This window comes from Pectinophora gossypiella, chromosome 12 (genome assembly GCF_024362695.1).
Source record: "Pectinophora gossypiella chromosome 12, ilPecGoss1.1, whole genome shotgun sequence".
Lineage (NCBI taxonomy): Eukaryota > Metazoa > Arthropoda > Insecta > Lepidoptera > Gelechiidae > Pectinophora > Pectinophora gossypiella.
The window spans coordinates 13,691,214-13,717,667 of NC_065415.1; the positions used below are offsets into that span (position 1 = coordinate 13,691,214).

The 26,454-nt window shown below is 37.7% G+C and overlaps 1 protein-coding gene across 1 annotated transcript in view; it reads right to left on the reverse strand.

Moving 5' to 3' along the window:
* The window catches only part of LOC126371275 (spondin-2), a 75,712-nt gene that overhangs the window by 37,919 nt on the left and 11,339 nt on the right, over nucleotides 1-26,454 (reverse strand). The window contains exon 2 of the mRNA XM_050016561.1: nucleotides 7,847-8,138. Coding sequence (XP_049872518.1) covers nucleotides 7,847-8,045 — 199 coding nt within the window. The 5' untranslated portion in view covers nucleotides 8,046-8,138. The remainder of the gene's footprint in view (nucleotides 1-7,846; nucleotides 8,139-26,454) is intronic.

Here is a 26,454-nt window from a genome sequence, read left to right on the forward strand (position 1 = left end):
TGTACCTATCTATCAAAGTGTATCTATTTTCGCTTCGTGCCAACAAGCCGCTTTATAATTCGAAAGTTTATTCGGACTATTGAGTTAATTCGTTTGGGTCCGAGGGTGGGTTAAGGCTTAGGCTTAGGTCTTATCATTCATCGTCATCACCTTTCATCATTTTAGTAATCATCATCAAGAAAAAAAATACATGAGACATGGCTGTATGGTTCCCTTTGCCTTGCCCTTCGGGGAAAACCAAAACAAAAAAAATGGTTAAAATCAGTCTAACGCTCTGACATGGCGCCTGAAAGTCACTTGTCACATATTATTTTCAATTTTGACAGCGTGTCAAGCGCGGTATTTGAGAAGTTTACGTGACATGAAAACTTATGTAAACTCTGTGTTTGTAGAGAAAAAGTTAAGTACTTATAACGACGAAGATTGTGCTAATATTTGAAGAGCTTACCTAGTGAGTCTAGATAATTTCTCACTGATTCACGCACATGAGAAGGGACCCCATCCGATGCATGGATATTCTTACTATTAGATTATCAAAGCACGAATAATCTTATTTTCGGACAATCGGGTGATTAGACCGCAATGTCCTAACCAAACTAGTAATCACTTAGTGATTTGGGAATAGAAGCCTGGGCGTGGGCCTCTAGATCGAAAAACCAACTCTCTTACAACTAGACCACGGAAGCCGTTCACAAATTAAAGGATCTGACAAATACAAATATACTTTATAGTTTCAAAAGAGACTTAACTAGATACATGGCAAATGTCGGCCTTATGACTTAAAGCGATTTCTTCCAGACGAGAAAGGTAAGGCGGGGAAGTCATAAAGGAACAGGATACCATCCGTTTCGTCGAACATATCCATTTCACATTGCTGTCAATTAGTAGTTTTGGAGATAACATATCGTTTAACTGTATATTTAGTCGCCAAACTTCAAAACCCGCAGCAGTCAAAGGCGAATCTATTTTCAAAGACAAACCATGTCGTGATTACTACGCTCATGAACTTCATATCTACATATACTGATAAAGTACTCGTATGTAGATATGTAAAGTTACGGTTTGTTGTTCCAACCCAGTTTCATGTGCAGTTCCGAAATACGCTTCCCGAAATAATAGCTTCCCTAATCATAGACACACCCCGGACACTTCATACAAAACATCTCGTTTTATACAGACACCACACTACATAAGGACGTTATCGTACAAGCGCATCTGTGTATGACACCTGTTGTCATACGATTGAAGACTAAACCATTTTCGAGGGGGTGAGGTAAACGTAACTCAGCCGGCGCGGTGGGGAGCGGAGAGTTACGTACGTAGTATTATTCCTGTGGTTTGGGTTGTTTTTAATAACGGGGAGCCCGGTTCGAACCCCAGTACTGGCTTTCACCAGTGAGTTATTAATTTATCTTAAGTACAGTTTTAACTAACACAGTTAGGTCAACCATTATAGACGATACGGCACCTATGATGTTAGTCTAACAGAAAGCTCGCTGAGGTGTTGGTACTTAGTTCATCTTGCGATGGATGTACCTCTGACTACCTCATTGGGATATACTTGCTTATGTTACTACGCGGCTACGTATAGAAGGGACACTCTCCGCCCCGTACTAATAGGAGCTTGGCGCGAGCTTGAATTACCTCACCCCCTCGACGGGGACCACTTTAGTCTATTGAAGCCGTAAGCCGTTAAGGAGTGAGGGAGAGTGCACGGAGTCTTTATCTCGCTCTTATGCTCGGTAAGAATGAGATTTTACTATGGAGTGTCCGGGCTGTAACATAATAGTGTTGTCACTGTACCTGCTTCCCGTCTCTATCGATAAGTGTCTATTTTGACGCACGCTTTTGGCGTTATGCCAGCCGCCGTCGCGGTAGTGGGAGACGTAGTGTAAACAAACCAGTGGTGTGAGGGAATGAATTATATTTAAGTAGGTACCTACCCAATTTCTTATTGTTATAGGCTAGAAGTTGTAATTTGATTACTACAGGGGAAATATTAAAATAAAATACCTACTTTTATTATGTAGAAGTTTTCTTTTACATTTTTAACGTTTGTCATTTTTCTTCTGAATGACATTTTTGTTAAGTATATTATAATGTTATTTTACATTGCTCTAATTTTGTAATGACTAAAACCTAGGCAAAAGCCTATATTATGGTTATGTTGTCATAGGCGAAGATCATTATTTGAACATTATTTTATAACGCAATGTAATATCGTTACCTGGTCCTTGCGATTTATAATTTGTAAGAACAAAAACTGTAAGAGTTATTTTCCAACTGAATTCCATTTTACTTAAGAGTTGAGATACTGTCAAATTGATCTAATTAAATTACACTGTGTCTCCTCTCCACAGATAAAATTAATAGCGCGTTCTGAAACTTTTTCTTCGACTTTGAAGTCGTTATTAATGCTCTGTATTAGTCACAGGCGTTTGTTTCAGATGATAATAGGATTTTGGTATTTTTAGTTTTACATCACGGGACACTTTCTATTGTGAAGCGGAGTATATGTGACGTGACGTTATGAGCTCATTCATAATGTATGTGAATCAAGTGGCATATTTTTCAACCGCTCATTAGTATGGTTGATATTTATTATAAAGATTATTTTTTATTTTCATCATCATCACCAGCCCATTAACGTCCCCACTGCTGGGGCACGGGCCTTCCCTATGGATGGATAGGGAGATTTTTTATTTTAGTAGGTACTTAAGTATTTATAGTTGTCGCTAAGCCATAATCACCACCACCATCACCACACCATCGTTGACCAGTCCATACACTCAATTATTTGTATTTCTCGTGTATGTTGTTTTTATTATGTGTTTTGTTTGATTGTAAGTTGTGTGTTACTCCGTGTTTTAAATTATATATTTGTTTTATATTTGTAACTGTGGTGTCCCTTATAATAAACGTTTCTTTCTTTCTTTCTTTCTTCTTAATCAGTGATTGGATATTTTTGGCGCTCGTTTTTGCCTAAACTCCATTAAATCCCATCAAATGCTAACTTATTTTATCGTGTGTGTTGTGGGGTAGATTACCAACCTCATCAACCCTAGTGTCAGGATTACTATTGAACCGCCAACGGCCCCTGACATGACTCATGTAGCGACTACTAACTTGCATCAGTAAGTAGTAACCGGGACCAACGGCTTAACGTGCCTTCCGAAACACGAATCATCTTACTTTCGGACAATCAGGTGATCAGTCAAATGCTATGAAAGTATTAGTGGTAATGTCACTAGGAGTCCGCGAAATTATTTAGTCAATTTTTTTTTCTGTTTACTTTCATTTGTAATAATTTGATGTGAGGTTTTTTAAAATAAAATATATTTGGTGGGTGTTCTGTTTATGACTATGTATATCGGACGACGCTCAGTGGGTAGGCCCGCTACAAGGTGGACCGATGATCTGGTGAAGGTCGCGGGAAGACGCTGGATGCGGGCAGCGCAGGACCGATCGTCGTGGAGATCCTTGGGGGAGGCCTATACCCAACAGTGGGCGTCGTAAGGCTGATGATGATGATGATGATGTTCTGTTTATGGTAGGTGTACGTATAGTTTGGGAACCCTAAGGGAATCACATCCAGCTTTCTCAACGACAGTTGTTTCTATTTTTCTGGACATTATTTTTTTAATTCACCCGTTCTTTGTTCGTGATAGCCCCGTGCGGAGAACGTGACCGTGAACGCGTGACTTACACTTACTTACACTTACTAGCGTCACGGGTTCGAATACTGGCTCGGACTCTAAACCGCTGAATTCGAATTTATCAAATCAAAAATCAAATCAAATACTTTATTGCACACAACATACAAAACAAATTTGCACAAATGGATGATAGATACAGTACGATCTGGCGGCCTTTTATGGGGACTTTATAAGTTTAAATTTATGTTTAGATCATAATAACTGATACGGCCTCCGTGGTCCAGTGATTTCAGCGTTCAGCTCACGATCCGAAGGTCTCGGGTTCAGCTCGCGGTGGGGACATATCACAAAAATCACTTTTTGATCGTTCGTTTGGTTAGGACATTACAGGCTGGTCACCTAATTGTCCGAAACGTTTCGGTCCAAAAGGTCTACTTCCCAAAAGGACCACTGTCCCAAATCGTCTAGTTCCCAAAACGGTAACTCCCAAAATGACCACCCTCCCAAATCGTCCACTTTCCCGAAAAGTCTAGTTCCCGAAACGGAAACTCCCAAAATGACCACTGTCCCAAATCGTCCACTGTCCCAAATCGTCTACTTCCCAAAACGGCAACTCCCAAAATGACCACCCTCCCAAATCGTCCACTGTCCCAAATCGTCTAGTTCCCAAAACGGCAACTCCCAAAATGACCACCCTCCCAAATCGTCCACTTTCCCAAAAAGTCTACTTCCCAAAACGGCAACTCCCAAAATGACCACCCTCCCAAATCGTCCACGTTGACGAAAGTTAGTGTGTTGGTCCCGGTTATTTCTTACTGATCTAAGTAAGTAGTCGTTACATGAGCCGTGTCAGGGGCCTTTGGCGGCTCAATAGTAACCCTGACACCAGCGTAGATGGGGTTGGTAATCCACCTCAAAACTCACACGATAAAAGAAAAAACTAATATACGTGGTCGTTCTCTATTACATGGGACTTAAACATAGCTGACGAGAAGTGGGTGTGTATACTGTACACCTCTGCCTACCCCTTCGTGGATACAGGCGTGATGCTGTTATGTTATAATTTATTTACTTTATTAATCACAAAGACACATCTGTGAAACGCATCAAACAGTCACACTGTATTAAAGCATATTACTCGTATAATTGTAATCACTGATTCACAATGAATCACTGTGGATTTATTCCGAGAATCAAATCTGCGGTTACATGGGTCATTGTATTAAAACAATCAGTTTTTAATGCCAGTAATTTTATAACCGAGTATTATATACCATACACACTCGCCGTGATGTGACGGGAGAGGTGGTTATGAGTTATGAGAAGAAAACTTAATTTTTTGTATCGGATGAGAGCCTTCAGCGCTCTCCATTTGTCCGGACGAGTAATTTAAACTGAGGCAAATCCGTAAAAAGAGGAGTCAAAGAAAAAAAAAACATTTACAGTCATGAGCAATATAATGTACACACTTTAGGAATCTGTCGCACTAACATATTTGACATTTAGTGAGACTTACAGTTCAATTTGTCAAAAAGTTAATGTGACATGGTACCATAGTGTGTACATATTAATGCTCGTGACCGTACACGACCTTTAGGTCGTAAGGCAAACCTTTTAACTTCTAACCACTAACCACGCAGGTTCTTCAGCCAATACTTTACTCATATCACCTTATAATCTCCTATGTGTGTGAAAATATCAGCCTTAAATAAATTTTATTCTATTTATTACAAAAACATTGTAATTTTTCCAAGCCTCACCTTGTAGATTATAGATAGTGTGTTGCAAATTACTTCGGAAAACGCTACTGTAACGCAGAATAAGATTTTCTAACAGCAAAAGACTTTGTGAAATCGGTTCTACAGATTTGGAGTGGTCATAGAACAAAACAAACTTTTTAAGTTCTGATTTTTAACCGACTTCATTGAATAGGACATATCGTTTTTTCATCACTACTGCGGGCTAAATTCTCCGTACTTTTTTTGAAGGGAGGCGTGTGGCCAGGGAGGTTAAAATGGCAACATCGAAGCAATTCATCTAAGAAAGCAATATTGCAATTTGACATTTGTTTGCATTGCGCACTTACTTTTAAATGCGCAAATGTCAAATTGCATTATTGCTTTCTGACATGAATTGCTTAAAGGTGGCCATTTTAACCCCCTAGTTCTCACTATTGGACTTTCCTCTTTCCTCACTGGGATTCAAATCCGGACCCTGCGGATTGTGAGCCCAATAACGCTTAACCACCGGATCACAGAGGACCTTACTAAATAAATACATAACACATGCGTACTCCTAAGAGCCACGGAAGCGACGGATAAAACCATTAATAATTTCTTCATTTAATCAGCAATTTTCCCGTTTTCAATTCGAATTGAATTTTAATGAATCCGTGTCATTATTGAATCATAAATAAGTACTCGTATTAATTCAAACTTCTATGCAAATTAACAATGCAAATTTTCAACTTATCGTTTATTGGGGCAATTTATTAGTATTTCTGTGTGAATGAAATGAAAATGAAAATGTATGGTGAATAGAATAATTAATAATATAATACTTTTAGGCAGATTTTCAATTAAATACGGTAAAATATTTAGACACAGTAGATTCTTACTATACGTAGTATTAAACGCCGCGTTGTTTGTTTGTTGGTTTTCTTATCGCGTATGTCGTAAAAACCGAAAGAATGAGTGTTTGTTTCCTGTCTAAATACGACAGATCATTATTATTATGGATACAGGTGTCCCTGCAGTCAAACTTATTTCTTTAAGATACACCATCGGTATATACATAAAAAATTACATAAATAAAATTCAAACACATAACAACGGGTTCTTACCACGTTTGAATCAGGGATATGAGACTGCTGTTATATCAGGGATATGATGACATCAGTCATCCCGTGTGCATGGCACTTGCAACAGTGTCGAAATATCGGGAGTCTCATATCCCTGATTTAAACGCGGTAAGAACCCGTTATTATGTGTTTTAATTATGATAATAACCGCGTAAATCTAAAACAGTGTATGAATAAAATTCAACGGACAATGACCCTATGTTATATCATACAACATTCAAGTAAAAATTTTAAACGAATAGGTAATAAAACAACATGTACACGTATTTCAGGTAACTTAAAAGTAGAAGTTAAATAATAATTGGATAAAAACTATATAAAGTAAAATTATAGGAAAAATTGAGGGGGTATGGAGCATACACCACCACGTTCAACTGCGAGTTGGTGAAGGTGTTTCTGATGGGTAACAGCCGGCACCAACGTGCAACGGCTTAATTTGCTCTCCTACGCATTTGTCATCACATAGTTCGTTGTATCCTTCCTAGCACTTTATTTATTTTTTCGTTTATTTATTTGTATGTAGTTCTGTGACAGGTATAGTCCTAGTAAACAGTTTTTCTGAAGTGATACCCACGACACAGGCATGCCTAGTGTGGATATCGCAGTGTAATAAGCATTGTTATACCGTCTCTTTTGAATAAATATTTTTGTATTTTTTTTTATACCAAAAGTGGCTGCAAGTTGTCTTCTAACTACGTTTGGCTCTACCCGCGCTGTTAGAAATTACAGGGGTCGTACGTCCCATGCCGCACTGTAAGTGGAGGTGTCTCCTGTCGTGGCGTGGTGCTGGCGGTGGTGAAAACTTAAACTCCTTTGTTTACTAATATTCACTATTTATTGGGTTTTTTAGTTTTTTTTTAAATTTGTTACAAAACTATGCGCGCCTCGTGACGCTCCGGTAGGGCAGTATTGCCATACAAAAAAACTTATGTTACGACTTTGAAATAGTATTGTCAATTAATATTTTAATGTTTCCAACAGGGGTAAGTTTCACAAGGTCCCGCTTACTCCTATATAATTCTCCTGTCACTAAGACAAATAAAAATCCAATGAAGGACTTTCTAAACTACATTCTTCAAAAACAATATACCAGGCACCAGGATTCGAACCGGCGCTCCTCGTTTGAGAAGCTTGTCGATGCACCACAGGACCACGTTGACTATCTCATGCATTTTCTCAAGTTTAAACACGTTCCGACGTGGTAACCAATTTTCCAAAGTACATAATGGCAGTAAAATTCTCCCATGACACACTAAGTTGCACTGTCGACTGAGCAGCTCTAAATTATAGAAGCGATACATTAAAGTCGCAATAAACATGGGACACTCACCGTAAATCTTGGACCACTGCGCCGGCGGTCTCCAATCGGGGTAATGCTTCGGAAACTTCTCCCTTGTCCAATATGTATGGAGCACCATTTTGTACACAGTCATCTTATCAGGGTTACAACCGTCTGTCTCTAGCGACACTAGCGCCACGGCGGCCGCGGACGCTAACACCGGCAGAAGCGCGAACAAAACTCGCGCCATTTTTATCGACGTTTTATCGACACCGCGTTACCGACACTGTCACAACACTATTCCTCGAACATACTGTTGCGATGTCACATGACTCCTTTGTACCTGTAAAGAAAAACACAGCTTTGAACATTTCGCCTTTAACTTTTTTGTGTAGAAGTTATTGTTATATTGTTTCGTTGAACATGAAAGAAACACGGAAAGGGTACGTGGTTCGCAGTGCCGTAACTAGGGCGGTGCCAGCGGTGCCCAGGCACAGGGCGCAGACCCTGGAGGGGCGCAGAAATGACCAGACCAGTATCTAGTTTTGTTTCATGCATGGTAGACGCGCCCTCTGTACTATCTATATCTATATAGCATTTTTCAAGCGATCTTGAAACAACAACACTTGTAAAGGTGGTTTTATATTTGTCTGATGTGTCGTGACGTGACGCGTCAGAACGGTATCGGTTTCATACATTTAGTACTAGCTGGTGCCCGCGACTTCGTCTGCGCAGGATTAGTATTTCGAACAATATGTTTATAAGTAAATTGTAGCCTATGTGTTATTCTGATGTATAAGCTATATTATTGTAAAGTTTCATTAAAATCCATTCAGTAGTTTTTGCGTAAAAGAGTAACAAACATCCATCCATCCATCCATACAAACTTTCGCGTTTATAATATTAGTAGGATGGTAACGTTCACACTAGTGCGTAACGTGTTGTGTTGTGATGGCTTATGTATGGAACCGATACAGTTCTGATGCGTCACGTCACGACACATCAGACAAACCTTGTCTTGCTCGCAATATTACATACACAAACAAAAGTACCTATACCGTAACTATGATTTTATTTTATTGACAAGCCAGATTCAGAATATTCGCGACACTATGGACATTGTTTTCGAAAAGGCAAAACGAATTTGTGAACAATGTGACATTGAAGACAATTTTCCTGAAAAGCGACGAAAACGAGTAAAAAGACACGATTTAAGTGAAAGTTCAGACGCCGGCTACTACATTACTCAGCAACAAAGTTTCAAAATTCAGATAAATGAAGCAATAGATACAATAGGTAATTTCTGAATTAAAATGGCGATTCGAAAAACTACGCCACTCTTTCGGTTTTTTGACCGTAAAACACATAACTACATATTCGGTTGAAGAACTAAAAAAACATGCAGCTGATTTGAGTATCAAATATTCTGCAGATATAAATGCCACAGAATTTTGGGCCGAAATAGAAACTTTGAAGAGTCAAGTTGAAGCGACTACATTATTTGATAAATGTGAATGTCAGTCAAGTATGGGTCTTCTCAAAGCTATAGTGGAACTGGATTTAAAGGAAATGTTTCCCAATGTAGTAGTCGCTATAAAGATATTTTTAACGATGCCAGTGACTGTAGGAAGCTACAATCTCTCTCAGGAAGCAGGCAGGAAGCTGCGAGAGATCATTCAGTAAGCTCAAATTAATAAAGACGTACCTGCGCTCGACGATGGGCCAAGAAAGATTGTCTGGCCTAGCGATTTTGTCGATTGAACGCGACATAACACGGCTCCTGTCGTATGACAATGTAATCAAGGACTTGAGAAAAGCGCGGAAAGTAAATCTTTGAGTAGGTAGCTGTCCTTTTTTTGTGATTACGGTTTACCTTAGCCTTGGGTCTTTACTATCGAGTACTTTGTGTCATTTCTGTATTTGAGCAAATATTTTTGAATAAACAATTTTTATCTTAAAGAAATCTACTAAGTACCTATACCTTCGAAAAAAAAATTGATAGATTTATTTTTATGCACATTTGTCCACTTTATTGTCAGAGCCTGGTTAGAGCATTTTTCAAGGGCGCAGTTTTGAAAGCTCGCACCGGGCGCATAAAAGGCTAGTTACGGCACTGGTGGTTCGTAATAAAGTAAGAGTAAAGTTTTTACGAAAATTTCAGGGAATCTAAATAAAATTGGCATTTCAAACTAACACCATTTTATATTCTACACCTCAGCTGTAGAATATAAAATGTGTGTGAAATATTAAGTAAACAAAAATGTAACGCACCACTAGAGACACAAAAAAAAAAAAGCTTATGAGTATACCCCAAATGGGGTATATCATAAGTTCGAAACCAGCGTGATAGATGGTGAGCCGTATCGCCGTCTATAATGGTGGAGATTTAATGAAAATATTTTATTTTACTAATTCATTTGTAATGAATATGGATACTTTTGTACAATATTATTACTGCGTATAGCAAAAAAAAAAAAAATGTGCACAACACTCACTTCGCGGCTGACGTCGCTAACTAACGTATCCGATTTTATTGGCGAATCTGATTTGCACTGCTACTGTCAATAATAAACAAATTATTTCAGCAAAAAATTGCAGATACAGTTTGCAAAGTCAGCTACGACTTATCACAATCACTACTTATAATAAGATTAGCATTTACTTATTTACTTTAACAAAAGGTAAGAGATGATAACGTTTGGAGCTCGTGCGATGTACTGAAACTAATTTGAACTTTCACGGGATAATGGTCAAGATAAGAAACATAATATTATGAAACCAGTCTTTTGTCTCGCTAGGAACAAGTAAAGTCTCATCACAGCAATAGTGAAAGAATGGGTTCTTCATTCAGGATGTTTTTTTTTTTTAATAATTTATAAAGGAATGTTATTTTCATGAGCTATGATGACTGAATGGCAGAATGAGTGTATTACATTCCAAAGAATAACGGCCTCCGTGGTTCAGTGGTTGAGCGTTTTGCTCACAATCCGCAGGTCCCGGATTCGAATCCTGGTGGGGACAAATCGCAAAAATCACTTTGCGATTCCTAGCTAGGCTAGGACATTACAGGCTGATCACCTGATGGCCAAAAGTAAGATGATCCGTGCTCGGAAGGCACGTTAAGCCGTTGGTCCCGGTTACTACTTACTGATGCAAGTACGTAGCCGTTACATGAGCCATGTCAGGGGTCTTTGACGGCTCAACAATAACCTTGACACCAGGTTTGATGAGGTTGGTAATCCACCTCACAAACCAGACGATAGAAGAATATTCCAAAAAGTGTTGTTTGAAATCGCTAGTAGGACAAAATACTATAGCGAAATATTAAAATATTAGAAACCATTGTGACGAAAATTACAATGAGTTAATTTATCTTAAGTGCAATTTTCATTGACACAGTTAGCTCGACCACTATCGATACGGCTCACGACCTATCACATTGGTCTAACAGTATGCTCGGTGATGAGTGGGTACTTAGTTTACCTTGCGATGCATGTACCTCTGACTACCCCGTTGCAATATAGTAATGAGCTTATGTTACGCTAAGACTTAAAGATACTAGATGTAAAATATATGTAGTTCGCGTCATGAAACAAGTCCACGAATGTTGATGAAACTAATTGACAAGTTATAATATTTCTAAGCAGAGTCTACGACACTAGCGCCGCGCGGGCTGTATTTTAAACCTGAAATGTCAGGTGTTGGGATGTAGGAGGGCTTGAATAACACATTTCCACTCCTCACGATCATTTGCAGCCTCTGTACAGTCGTGAACAATATCATGTACCCACTATAGAACACTGTCGCACTATCATATTTGAAATTGACTAAGACTTACGGTTTAATTTGTCAAAAAAGTTAATGTGACATGGTTTCAAAGTTCATACATATTAGTACTCGTGACTAGTACTTGCTCCGATGATACGGTGAGAATTTTCATCTCTCGGTCAACCGAGCGTCACCAAGTCTCTTTGGGCCCCCCTCAAAATAACTCATTCTGCAAATGATACGTCACACTAAATCAAAGTGATTTAAAAAATATATCCGAATTCCTCGAAACGCCATTGATTCTATTTTGATTCGCTCTCATCTTTCTAATCCCGACACACTTGATTAAAAATACCCACAACATTTTTTTTTTGTATTTTTCCCCTCATGAATGAGTGACGTGAAATATGTAGACACGTGAAGAAGACAGGTCAATGCCCTGGGGTCTCATTCTGTAAGTAACTTTTCGTCTGTAGCTCTACTTTCACTTCAGTTGAGTATTCATTACCGTCTTTGTATTGTGATGGTTTCAGAGCGTTCTTGATTGCCCTGCGTTGGACTTTAAATGCGATTATAAAGTGACGTCTATTTCAGGTACCATTTCCAGAATAACATCTCTAGACTATTTTGAAACCCTTTGAGGTGAGCTATTGGGGTTTTGATGAGGGGATTATTGAAACATTTCCACATGTGAGTTTAAACTCTATATAGAGTGAACTATTCTTAACTCATGGAACATCTATTATGTTAAGTATATATTATGTTAATTGAGGAACAGAGCCACATTTCAGCAACTTCATCTCCGCCGCTCCGCTTACCTAACCTGAAGATTTGACAGGTCCGGTTTTTTACAGAACCGACTGCCTGTCTGACTTTCCAACTCGCGAAGGGAAAACCAGCCCAATACAAGTTAGGTCACATAAAAAAGAAAATGCATTTCTCGGGAAAGTGGGTTTCCGCACGATATTTTCCTTGACAGCTGAGCACGTGATAATCATTTATGGTCCAAAAACAAATTCGACGTACATTGGTTTAGGCCTGTGCTGGATTCGAAACCACACACGCGCACTCGCAAGCACACATACATATACATATATGTCAACTCGGCCCCGGGGCCGATTTTACGATGGGGCCGACTGACTAAAGATCCACAAGACAATACAAGGATCAAATTACTATTCTAAATTCTAGGCTAAGTAAATTAAATTCATCTTTTTGGGGTTATGTATACGTTTTTACAACAAAGTACCAGACAGTATTTTGAATATGTCACAAAATAAATTTAAAGCTCATGTAAAGCTTAATTTATGTAAAAAGCTTCTTATAAGATTACCTAAATGATAAAAATGTCTGGTATTTAATGTGTTCCTCTAATTATTAAATAACTTGTAATGTATTATACCCTCATTTGTTTTTTAAAAGATGTGTTGCTGTTGCAGTTTCTTGTCATTTCTTCTCCTCAGCTTATAACACCTTGCGAAAAATGACGTAGATTCAAAAATGTTAAATTGATCTTCAACAAGTTTATCTACGATAATTACGTTGAATAAATGATTCTTATTCTGATTCATTGACGAAGAGAATTGTTGTACTTTATTATGTCGAAACAGCCATTATAGGGTGCTGCTAGTTTTAGTGCCAGTGGAACTGCGACCGTAAATAAGGAAGTAAGTACGGATAACCGTGGTATTTCAGGTGACCATTCCGTAATCTCAGTAAAGTCCTGTTAACCCGCAATGGTAAGTGAACCCTATTAACCATTCAGATAGTTACTTGGGAGTTTCAAATGGCCACATCGAAGCAATTCATCTAAGAAAGCAATATTACAATTTGACATTTGCGCATATATAAAAGTAAGTGCGACAATGCAAACAAATGGTAAAAAGCAATATTGCTTTCTTAGATGAATTGCTTCGATGTGGCCCTTTTGGCCCTCCAGGTTTCCGTAGCACAATAGATAGATGAACCAACTATGTTTCTATGGAGTTCATCATCATCATCATCATCAGCCCATTAACGTCCCCACTGCTGGGGCACGGGCCTTCCCTATGGATGGGTAGGGAGATCGGGCCTTAAACCATCACGCGGGCCCAGTGCGGATTGATGGTTTTTAACGACTGCTAATGCAGCCGGGACCAACGGCTTAACGTGCCTTCCGAAGCACGGAGGAGCTCGAGATGAAAACTTTTTTTTTTGTGGTCACCCATCCAATGACCGGCCTTTGCGAAAGTTGTTTTACTTCAACAATCGCAGACCGAGCGCGTTAACCGCTGCGCCACCGAGCTCCTCATGGAGTTCATAAGTATCTTAATTTATTTAATAAAATGCATCTGAAATTCCTAATCGAGTCTATGGCTATTTAGTCAATGTCAAAACAAGTACCAATTACTCTGTATGAAAACGTACACCGTCGTATATAAACATGACAAAATATCGAACCTTTAATGAAAGTTAGGAAATAAATAAAATATAAACATGAAACGTTTTTAATTACCTTTATATTTGTAGTAAGTATTTAAAATTTTATAATTATATTTTGATTCAGGAAACTAACCAATAAAAGCTGTATATTTAAATTTCCAGGGCTTAGGAGGTTAAGTAAATAGTTTTATTATAGAAAGAAAGAAACATTTATTACTTCCGGACACCACAGACACAGACAGACAGGTACATTACATTTAACACAGGACAGAAACCACACGGAAATCAATAAGTACACAGACAAAAAAAATATATCCAAAACAAAAAGAAAAACAAACCAAAATCATAAAAACAATAATAATAAAACTAAGTATTCTAAATGCACCGTTATATCAAACAAACATAATTTTAATCAATATCCAGGTTATGATTATTTTGCATAGTGAAGGTAACTGGGACGACCAGAAAAGTTCCAATATAAAAGAGCAATTTAAAAACGGAATGCAATAATTCTAAGCGTTATTTCAAAAACGTAAATCGTTTAGACTTTTTATGCTCAGTATTTAGTAGTTCACCGCGTCAACCGTTTTGTAGCAGTAACCATAGAGCTAGAATAAAATACAATACAAAATGTCTGTATTGTACTAAAAATAAAATTTAAAAATAAGCTTTTTTGTCATTACCTACTTGGCCGGACAAATGGGGAGCGCTGAAGGCTCTCACCCGGTACAACGTTTAAGACAACAGGTCCGAGGGCGCTCAGTTGGGCGCGAACCTCGGCTCAGGGCGTTGTCTGAGAGGAAAAAATATTTGAAAGGATTAATCGACCCTAGTGCGTCGATAGAGATAAGCGCTGATTGAGGGAAATCGTCGACCATACCGGCGGGTCGGTATCGGGGAATAAATATTTATAATCAGTTAAACAGTACAACAGGCGGCCTTTTAAAATTGACACCACTCTTCCTTTTTTTTAGCCTAGTTGGAAGAGCGCTTGGGTCTCACTGTGAGGTTTCAGGTTCGATAAGCAGCACGGGTCTAAATCAATTATTTTAGAATTCATGCTTGGATCACAAAATGATTATCACAATATGGTCAGCGCTAAGGGAAAACATATAAGTACCCGATAAATGCGTTTTGGAGTTATATCAACTAATTTGTATTGGGTTGGTTTTCCCTTCGCGGATCGGCAGGGCAGACAGGACAGTGGCTTCTGTAAAAAACCCGGGCCTGTGAAATCTTTAGGTTAGGAAAGCGGACCCTGCGAAACCGAAAAAATGCTAGAGAGAGATTGCATACCACCTAACTTAATTACTACAATGATTCTAATTTTAAATATCCGAGCGCTTGTGCCCACATCAGTTATTTCAGATTGATTGATTACGGCAGTCGATTACCGGGTAATCATTTTCAATGCTACAATAATAAACTTGATTGTCTGTCTACTTATTAATACCCAGTTTCGCAGCACTAGTCGTGACCGTACCACTGACCGTATACTGAGAGATTAAACGCCAGCGTATTATTGCACGACGTACCCGGTTATATACGGTTATTCGGTGAAATATTCACTCCGATATTCGGTTTTTCAGTTCACAAGCTCGTATTTTTGCAGGTTCAACCGATATGTTTGAGTAAATGGCGCATTTTGCCCATTCACCACAATAGTTGTATGTTATGTGGTTTTATTGATCCTCGAGTGGTTTATCTATGTAGAATTTGAGTGTACATTGGGGTTTTTAATTAATGAGACCATTAGGAAGGATAGGCTGTGTATATTAAAAGCATTATCCCAGGTTCCGCTCACCTAACCTGAAGATTAGATAGGTCTCATTTTTTACAGAAGCGACTGCCTGTCTGACCTTCCAACCCGTGAAGGAAAATCCAGCCCAATACAGGTTAAGTCACATACCTCCGTTAATGAATTTCTCGGGAATGTGGGGGTCCTCGCGATTATTTTAATGAGCATGTGTGGGATAAAAGTGGTGACCTTGAACGCACAGTGAGCGTAGACGCAGCCTCGTAATCTCTTCAAAAGACGATTTTCGACGGGAATCCGAACCCGAACCCGGGACCTCCGGGACCACGGAGGCCTTCATCTCATAAACATGACGTTCATAATAATCTTTCGTTCCCACATACATAGTTCATCATTTTTACAGAACAAAAGCCCTAACAAAACTTAAAATGACGTTCCAATTTATTCAGATTTTCTCGCAAACAATACGGAACTTATTTAACGCGTAAGGATCTTGAGCGTACGTTCTAAAGGAGGTCAGAACCCCAATGCACATGGGTGTGTCATAAATATTGCATGCGACCACCGCCCGCCTGCGGCTGACAGGGAGAGAGGGTTCCGTTGATAGTTGGCCCGGAACCCTTTTTCCATTCCTATGTGAGTTGATTAACGTAAAAATAATGCCGATTTAAAGTTGTTACTGAGAGTAGTAAAATACCTGTTTCCAAACCTAGCGAAACTTTCTTCTTCTTCTTTGTCCTCGCCACTTCCCGTCGTTCTTTCATTCAAAGATAGTTGTTTCAATTTTATTTCTATTTGACACTTAACTATCTACCAGCATTTCGGAATGTATTACGGAAAAGAAGTCCCTCAAGAAACTTAATAACATGGTTAATTCTTTTTTTAAAACCCATTGAAGTCCAAGGGATCTCGACCTATAAATTCCTTACCCCTGGACCCTTGAAATCTAATACCTGGCATTGTACAATAATAAATTAAGTACTTACCTAAGTACCTAATTAAATATAATTTAAGCCAATTTTAAACTCAACAAATAAGGGAATCGTAAATATTTAAGTGCACAATTATTCACCCTCATATTATGACTTTGACAGTAGGCGGGTATTTAGGGACCAATGAAAGGTTCAAAACCCTTTTTTGTCCAACGCCTGCCTACAGGCTGATTAGCGCAAAAACAATTATCAAATTGAATTCAAATTGTGCATAATAAATACAAACTTTTTTGTTATTAAAGTTCTACGTTGTTCATTGGATAAAAATGTACTGTTAACAAGGTTCAGTGATTTGAATATTTTTTTTCTATATTTTGTCTATATTTTTTTTTATATTGGCCAAGTATGTTGGCTCAACTATGCCTGATGGTAAACATAAGATAAGCCCTAATTGCAGGAGCAACTGAAAAGCAACGCAATATTGGGAAAAGGTATATAAATAAAAAAAAACCCTTGTTATTTGTTTGGATTTAGCCTAGTAAAATATAAAGTCATCAAAGCACAACTTGAAGTCAGATCTAGAAGTGATATTAGACAGAATGTTATACTTTCTTCTGTAAAATTAACGTGATAGATGTTGAGCCGTATCGCCGTGTGTTAGAGAAAAATGTGATAAATGAATATGTCATTGGTGTAAGTCTGGCACCTAGGCTGGGGTAGTTGGCTAGCAATGCAAAAAAGAAAATAATAATAGACGGAACCCTTCTTTTATTTGAAATTTCGCTGGCTTACCCGCCAATATTTTGCCAATATTTCAAAATGGGGAGGTGCTGACGTCATGGGGAAAGTAACACGTTTTAATACCGTACCACAACGTATGGACACTTTACGATCTGACCTGAATATATTAATTTGATGTGTCATCGTAAAAATGTGGGTTGGCAACTCTTCTTAACGATAGTACAAAGAATTCAACCTACGCAGGTATTAATATTACCTACGCTTTTCAGCAAAAAATATAATATCTTTAAAACTTTTTTTTTGTTACTAAAGAGCAATTAGTCCTACGCTTCATTGTTTCAGGGTTGAATATAATATTAGTTTCATGTTGAGATATGGAAAGGATTTTTAAAAATAATGATGTTTAGGATAGTCTACTATTAGTAAGTAAGTATATAGGTAAGCCCGGGTATTATTAATGTTTTAACATGTAGGCTTCTGTAAGGAATCTCTAACTGTCTTTCATGTACAGCCCTATCTGACAAAAGAGACATCATAAGTTCTCCCTTAACAAGACATCTCTACACAAACATAACAATACTAGCTCTTGCCCGCGGCTTCGTTTGCGTTTAATTTGTGTTGACACGGTTCTTCTTTCCTAATGTTTCAATGTTTACCTTGAAAATGAAATAGTCCCATATCAAATTCAAAGAGGGGTCTTTGAATGGGTTGGGGGCTGATTTCCAAAAAAAAAGATGCACATTTTTTTTGTTAGTCACAAATAGTTCGCATGCCAATTTTTTGCTTTCTACCTTGAAAATTTCGGAATGCTCCATACAAATTTCCACCCTCCATTGTAGGGAAATGAGGAATTAGAAAGAGACAAAACGTGGTCTACGTCACTCTCCACCCCTTCAACTATCTCTACTTAAAACGTCCACTCAATTTATCACTCCATTTTGCCGTGAAACGGAGAAACAAACAGACAGACACACACACATACACTTTCGCATTTATAATATTAGTATGGATGGATTATAGACACCGTCTAAGCTCTCGCGGAAATTTCCAAAGAATTTAATACAATTTGCTCAAGTTGTGGAACTCTTAATCTTTCTAAACCGTTAATTTCTCTTTATGGCGTTAAAGCAGTTTTCAATGAAATCCCTAGCGTGGGCCGTTATGGAGGCAATAAGAGGCGATCACCTTACGATACGCTGGAGAACCAATTTAAAAGCAAAACGAAACGAAAGGACGTGACGGGAATAGTTTTGAGTTTCCAAAGACCTTTTAACCTTAGTCGAGGAATTAGGTATTTTCATGAGTTGGCCCTACAAAGTGGCTTTGCTTACGTGCTTAAAGCCATGTCCCTATTTATTGCGTGAGTTTGGGAGCGAAGAATTTCACCCTTTTCTTTCCATTTTTTAAATCAATATTGCAAGTTGACATTTGCGCAATATTTTAGAAGTAACGACCGCCGTGGTCCACTAGTTGAGCGTCGAGCTCACGGTCTGGAGGTCTTGGGTTCGAATCCCGGTGGGGGACATATCACAAAAATTACTTTGTGATCCCTAGTTTGGTTAGGTTGGTGAAAATGTTTTACGGCTTATAACCGACACCAACTGCTAAGAAAAAAAGAATGATTAAAGAAAAAAATGTGAAAGTAAGATGACGCCGTGCTATTACTAGGTCTAACGTGCCCTCGTAATGAGCGCAGAAGCTTTTTTTCTTAACCATTTTCATAAAGTAAAAACTTAACGTGCCCTTTGAAGCACGGAATCATCTTAATTTACCGGACAATCAGTTGATTCAAGCCATATATTGTACAAAAATGTCTTTCATTCGACCACAATCCAAATTCTCACCGGAAGTGAAGATTTACACATACCCAGTAAATGTAATTTCACAAAAGAATTCTATTATCTACATTACTGCGTGAATCATCACATTTTCAAACACTCACCATTCCATTCGCAAACCTTCCACTTCATATTCCACATCTATAATTCTGTTAGTTTATGCAAATTTCACACAATTCATGCCGCCAAATGTATCCAGTATTCGTTTAATGTATTCACCCCTGTTAGTTTTGAATCCTCCGCATTATGGACTGTGTAAATGCTGTGTAACTTGCCAACGATATTAGATATAAAGCCATAACGTAATCGAATTAGCCTCTCGTAGAGTGAGTTGCGAAAGGGGAGAGATGGTCCTTTGTTAGGGTCGGGCCATGGGTTAGACTACGTATGGAGCCCCGCTCTACCCTCGTTCTAAAGGTTCAGGCCTACAGAAATCAGTAATCAGAATCATTTATTCAACGTAATTATCATGGGTAAACTTGTTGAAGTTCAATCTACGTCATTTCCTACGGTGTTACGGCTGAGAAGAAGAAATGACAAGAAACTGCAACAGCAACACATCTTTTAAATAAATTTAGGTTTACATTACAAGTTATCCAAGCATTTTTATCGATTAGCTAATCAGTTACATAAAGTAAGCTTCACATGAGCTTTAAATTTACTTTCTGACAAATTCAAAATCTACTTGGAACGAATTCGTTCTAACAATAGTACGAGTAATATTGTCCTTTTCATAAGTGCAAGATTTTATTCTTAGTTATTACTAACAAATTAGACCATTGTTGTTTTCGTTAAAAGTTCATAAAACTGTTTGTATGGAAAACGATGAAGATATAATGAGACTATAGCTGGATACAACCTATAAATGGGAAAAGGAACTGTTACAGGCTTCGCCTAGTTTGGGAACCTCTGTTCATTTTGTAAAACTTATAATTATTGTATCCTACCTCAAACATATGTCTTCTTTCCTTTTTTTATTATTTCTGATCATAAAAAAATGTTTTTTTTTTTAAGGAAAATAACTTACAGGAATGCGAGGTCAGTAAAGGGATAGTGTAGAGTATGAGTTTCGGATAAGAAATTCTTTGGACATAAGTTAAAGTTGTTCGTTCCGGTAATAGCCAAATCGATTTTAATTAGCAAAGTTGATAATTTTCCCAAAATTGTTCATGAAAGTTTAATTTCACATACAAAACGCCACTTAAAGCCGGAGTCATAACCTCTAGCACACTTAATACGCAATACAGAGTTCTTGATGAAGTTTTAATAATTCAGCGTGTTTCTGAACTGTTATCAAGTTCCACCACAAAGGTCTCTAGGTCTCTTTAAAATGTTAATTGGGTTTTGCTTTAACAGTTTAGGTATTTATATTTTAGTGACATCGTAACGAATACTGAGGGGGATGATTCAGACCATGATTCTGAGTTAATATCAAGTAAAATTTCCCATCGCAAAATTCATGATTTTTGTGTCTTTTTAAATTATTTTCAATTATATGCTTTTGCCATGGGAAATTACACTTGATATTAATCTAATCATCCCCCTCAGTATTCGTTACGATGTCACGTTTTATGAAGTATTTTCAGTTGCATACTTTTGCGACGGAAAATTTCATACCTGTCGATTACCCGTCCCTTTCCGTTTCAGAGAATAAGAAAATGACAGGTATAATTTAAAATAAGTTAAGATGGTGTATAACGGAATTAGCACCATTGTTTGTGTAATTAATTATGAGGTGTATGTAATAAAACAAGTGCGATCCAACTCGCGCGTCGGGGGCGATTTGACTTTGCCGTTAAAAAAAAATGTCTTCATATATCGAAATAAATCCGAATTATCGCCTTAAAGAGACTCGCCGGAAAGAGAATCGCCTTAAAGAGACTCGCCGTAAAGAGAATCGCCTTAAAGAGACTCGCCGTAAAGAGAATCGCCTTAAAGAGACTCGCCGTAAAGAGAATCGCCGTAAAGAGACTCGCCGGAAAGAGAAACGCCGTAAAGAGACTCGCCGGAAAGAGACTCGCCGTAAAGAGAATCGCCTTAAAGAGACTCGCCGTAAAGAGAATCGCCTTAAAGAGACTCGCCGTAAAGAGACTCGCCGGAAAGAGAATCGCCGTAAAGAGACTCGCCGTGGGGGGAAGCGCCGTTCGAGGCGCTGCTGTCAACACCATAATTCAACATAAGTAAAACTAACTGCAATAAGTTTGCAATCGCTAAAACATATCGATTTTGTTTACTTTATTTGTCCTGTAAGACCTTCTTAGTTGCCAAATTACATGATACTAGGTCAATGGAAAGTAATAATAATAATAAAAAAATATTCAGAATAAACATTAAGTACTTATAACTATTTTCAAACAATCATCTTCAAACAAAGTATTGGTACATATTTTAACTGTTATTAAACATTCATACAAGATTAGCTGTAACTCCTGCACTAGGCTAAAGCCCGTATCGCAGAAGTCACGTTCAAACGTTACCATTATGTACTCCATAGGTTTTGATTCCCCTACTAATAGTTCCGATTTTCCTTTTGAGGCTCAGAACCCTAAACAATAAAACTTTTATAAAAATTGAGCGCCGATCTCACCCCCTCTGGGTCTTACAGTACTTTAGTTTTAAATGGACCTAAACTGCTAAGGAGTAAGAGAGAGAGAGAGAGAGCGCGGATTGTCTTGTCTCGCTCCCACTTAGGCGTTAGACAGCACATGGTAATAATGGGATTTTTGTATCGAGTGTCCCGGTTATAATACAGTTAAGATAAAACAAACAACGGAATTATCGTTGGATACTAAAGCGTGATAAATATATTTACATTAATACGAGAGTGTTATGTTGTTATGTTTGGTAAGGACTTTACAGGCTTAAATCACCTGATTGTCTGAAAAAAATAAGTTGATTCCGTGCTTCGGAGGGCACGTTAAGCCGTGGATCTCGGCTATTAGCCGTAAAAATACCTCCACCAACCCGCAGTGGAGCAGCGTGCTGGAGTATGCTCCATACCCCCTCCGGTTGATTGAGGGGAGGCCTGTGCCCAGCAGTGGGACGTATATAGGCTACTTATGTTTTTATGTTTTACGAGAGTGTACGGTCACGAGTACTAATGTACACAATTTGAAACCATGTCACTTTCACTTTTTTGACAAATTAAACCGTAAGTCTCATTAAATGTCAAATGTGATACTGAGACAGGGTTCTAAAGTGGGTACATGATATCACTCATGACTGTACCTAATGTAAAAGGGTGAGTTATATTGACCTCACTCTATCAACGACAGTGATTGACATACTCCTTACTTACCCTAAGGGTTATATCACACTTGCAATACGGTAGTTTCCTAGATATAAACACGTAATATGCACAGTATATTATACAGGGTGTTAGTGGCATCGTAACGAATACTGAGGGGGATGATTCAGACCATGATTCCAAGTTAATATCAAGTGGAATTACCGGTCCAATACTCATGATTTTTTTTAGTTTTTAAACTATTTTAAATTCTATACTTTTGTGATCGAAAATTACACTTGAAACAAACTCAGAATAATGAGCTGAATCATCCCTCTCAGTATTCGTTACGATGTCACTTACACCTCGTACAAGTGGAATTTCCTGTTGGAAAATTCATGATATTTTTGTGTTTTGAATTAATTTCCGTTCCATGCTTTTGCAACGGGAAATACACTTGATATCAACTCAGAATCATGGTCTGAATCATCCCTCAAAGTTTTCGTTACGATGTCACTAACACCCTGTATAAGTCCGTCGTCTTGCTTTCTAATGGTGAATGTATGGCGCTATAAATACGTATACGCGAGCTGTTGCTTGCAGAATAAATACAATAATAGCATACAACATCCTTTGAGTGACTACCTATGTAAGGTCACTGGCTGTTTTCCTTTTTCAAAATGTTCATTATTTATTTATTATAATATAACGTTAAATAAAATAAAAGTTACATCAGGAATTAGACTGTTACATAAGCCAATTATAGGTGCACACAACATTTTACAGTGTAAGATAACGTAACTAAATTATACAGATATAATTTGTATTAAAATTTAAAATACAAATAATTAAAAAAAAATACATTAAAATAGTAAAATATATATTATGCTGGAGGACATAAATATTTATAAATTTTATCCTTATACTGCCTAAGAGAATTGAAATTAGGTCTAGTTCAGACATTGCGGCATTAGTTCATTATGAGTCACGCAGATGCGACTCAACGCTGTTCTTTCTTATACTCGGGTTTTAACTGCCTAAAAGTAAGGGAAGAAAGATCTTTTTACATAAGTTTTGTGCCTTTTTACCGGCGGGAACTTTCCTAAAGTGGGATCATTCTCGGGATCGGCTCATTACTGGACATGGGCATGCTTTTTGCGTTTATAAGAGAATTTCTACGCTAACCGCTCATTGACAAGCCCATACATTAAATTCACTCACGGTCAGTCGAGTCCTCAGTAGGACAAGACCCTTATAACTTCCACCAAATATCCAAAGTTTATTGATAAAGGTTAATAACCAAAACGCGATAGTAAAAGCTTTATCGTGTTTTGTCGGAGGGAAATAAATCTATTTCCAATAAGGTCTAGAATAATTTACAAGATGAAATATTTACGTTAAGCATTAAAGGAACAAGCTATGTTAAACGTAAATGGAGTTATATCCTGCCAAACACGTCAAAGGAAGGATTGAACCAATTAGTTTTAGTTTCAGTATTCAATTAAGAGAGATTTTGTAAGTAAGTATTCAGTATTTGTGGTTGGATCAGACTGGCGGAACGAGATATCAGAAATGAAGCCTTATTTACTTATACGTAGAATCAGATTTGCGAAAGCGGTATAATTTTTTTTTAAGACATGTTATCTTCACGTTGTGATAAGCCTTAAACTTGTACACCTATATAAAAAGAATAATTGATTACATTAAATAGCACAAGCTCATGATTATATTACAATGGAGTAATTAGTGGAGTAGTACATCCATCATAAGATGATCTAAGTACCTACACCTCACCGAGCTTTCCGATCTTGTCACGTGGGTTCCCGTATTTTTGGTTGAATTGCAATAGATTCGCTCCATGGGACTTAATCATAACTGGCGAGGAGCAGGATGTATATTACCTTTCGCTTATTTATGTTGTGTTCTACACCTATAAAATCATCTCGCTAGCCTTATCCTGTTTTTCAAAAGGTCCGCTTACATGACCTGAAGATTTGAAAGGTCCGGTTTTTTACAGAAGCGACTGCCTGTCCGTCCTTCCAACCTGCGAAGGGAAAACCAGCCCGATACAGGTTAGGTCACATACCTGCGAAACGCATTTCTCGGGAATATGGGTTTCTTCACGATGTTTTCCTTCAATGCTGAGCACGTGTTCTACGCCTACATAGTTACCGAAAATATTTTAGAATACAAGTACCTAATTTTTTCTTATATTATTATGTTAAAATGTCTAAGCGTTAGGTTGATCGATTCAAGTCCAAAAATAACACACCCGCGTTAACAAAATAATGGAAGGGAATCGAATACGGTGAAGTATCTAACAGCTGGGTCTGTTGAATCTAAGTACCTAAATATTTTATATACAGGTTGTTAGTGACATCGTACCGAATACTGAGGGGGATGACTCTGAGTTAATACGAATAATTTTATATACAGGTTGTTAGTGATATCGTACCGAATACTTTGAGGGATGATTCAGACCATGATTCTGAGTTGATATCAAGTGGAATTTCTTGTTGGAATATTCATGGGAATTTTGGTGCTTTTTGGCGAGGAGTCTATGTATTACCTGCCTAGTCCTTTAGGAATACAGGAGTGATGATATGTTATGTTGAGTGTTAAACGTTTTTACTTGTAGCAATATTTGTCGCCTCGTGCGCGATTGACAATCAATTCTTTGCCTAAAACCACGATTAGTATTCTTACAAATCTATATATAAGTGTCTATAACATAAACATAAACTGCCTATATACGTCCCACTGCTGGGCACAGGCCTCCCCTCAATCAACCGGAGGGGGTATGGAGCATACTCCACCACGCTGCTCCACTGCGGGTTGGTGGAGGTGTTTTTACGGCTAATAGCCGGGACCAACGGCTTAACGTGCCCTCCGAAGCACGGAATCATCTTACTTTTTCGGACAATCAGGTGATTCAAGCCTGAAAAGTCCTTACCAAACAAAGGACAGTCTCACAAAGTGATTTCGACAATGTCCCCATCGGGAATCGAACCCGGACCTCCAGATCGTGAGCCTAACGCTCTAACCACTAGACCACGGAGGCTGTCTATACTCGATAGAAGTGTCTATACTCGTGACATTTATACTTCGAGAGACACTCTATATGAAGGCAATTCGTTCAAGTGGATAGTGGTTGAATGAATAAATTATGTTACATAAGACTTCAGTTCGTTCTATCGACTGAGTGAATTGGAACTAAAATGGTGCTACGTTTCGCTGTTGTATTTTGAAGAGAGTTATACTTAGTAAAGTTATGTAAGTAAATCAGTCTGTATTTTATATATGAAGAAAATTTATTTTTGCATAGGAATTTAAACAGAAACTACTTATGCGTACGGGGTTATACGGAGTTTATTTTACCTTAGGTATCTCTCTACTAAATAAAACTGTGTAAACATATTAATTGCCTTTCGAAAAAGATTAGCTATGACTATTATATAAGTAATTTAAAATAAAGAAATCACAAAAAAATAGGCATCCACCACAGGCTTCGTCAAACATTTTTTAAATAATTTTTCACACGTAGTCTCCAAATATTTTGTCTTGTTTAGAATAATAATATAAAAATAAAACTAATAAATAAGTTTGTACTTAATTTTCAAAAAATATTCTACCATTTTAGAAAATAAGCCATTATGGATTATAGTCATAGAAAGTGAGTGACGTCATAGAAAAACATGACAAAATGTCGCACTAACATCATTATTATTTTTAAGAATATTCATAAATAAGTTGAATAAAAGACTTTTTTTGTCACCTTTATCTGTGTTGATTTAGTAATCAGTATTTCCTAATTTATCTTTGACCTAAGTAACTACCCAATTGTTAAGTAATTAAATATTGCAGGCAACGTCGCAGGCTTCACATAGTCTGCCCACAGCCAAGATAGAGCTATGAATTTCACCGAAACCAGCTATCAGTGCTTTAAATACAAATGGCTCGTGTTAAATAAATGTTTC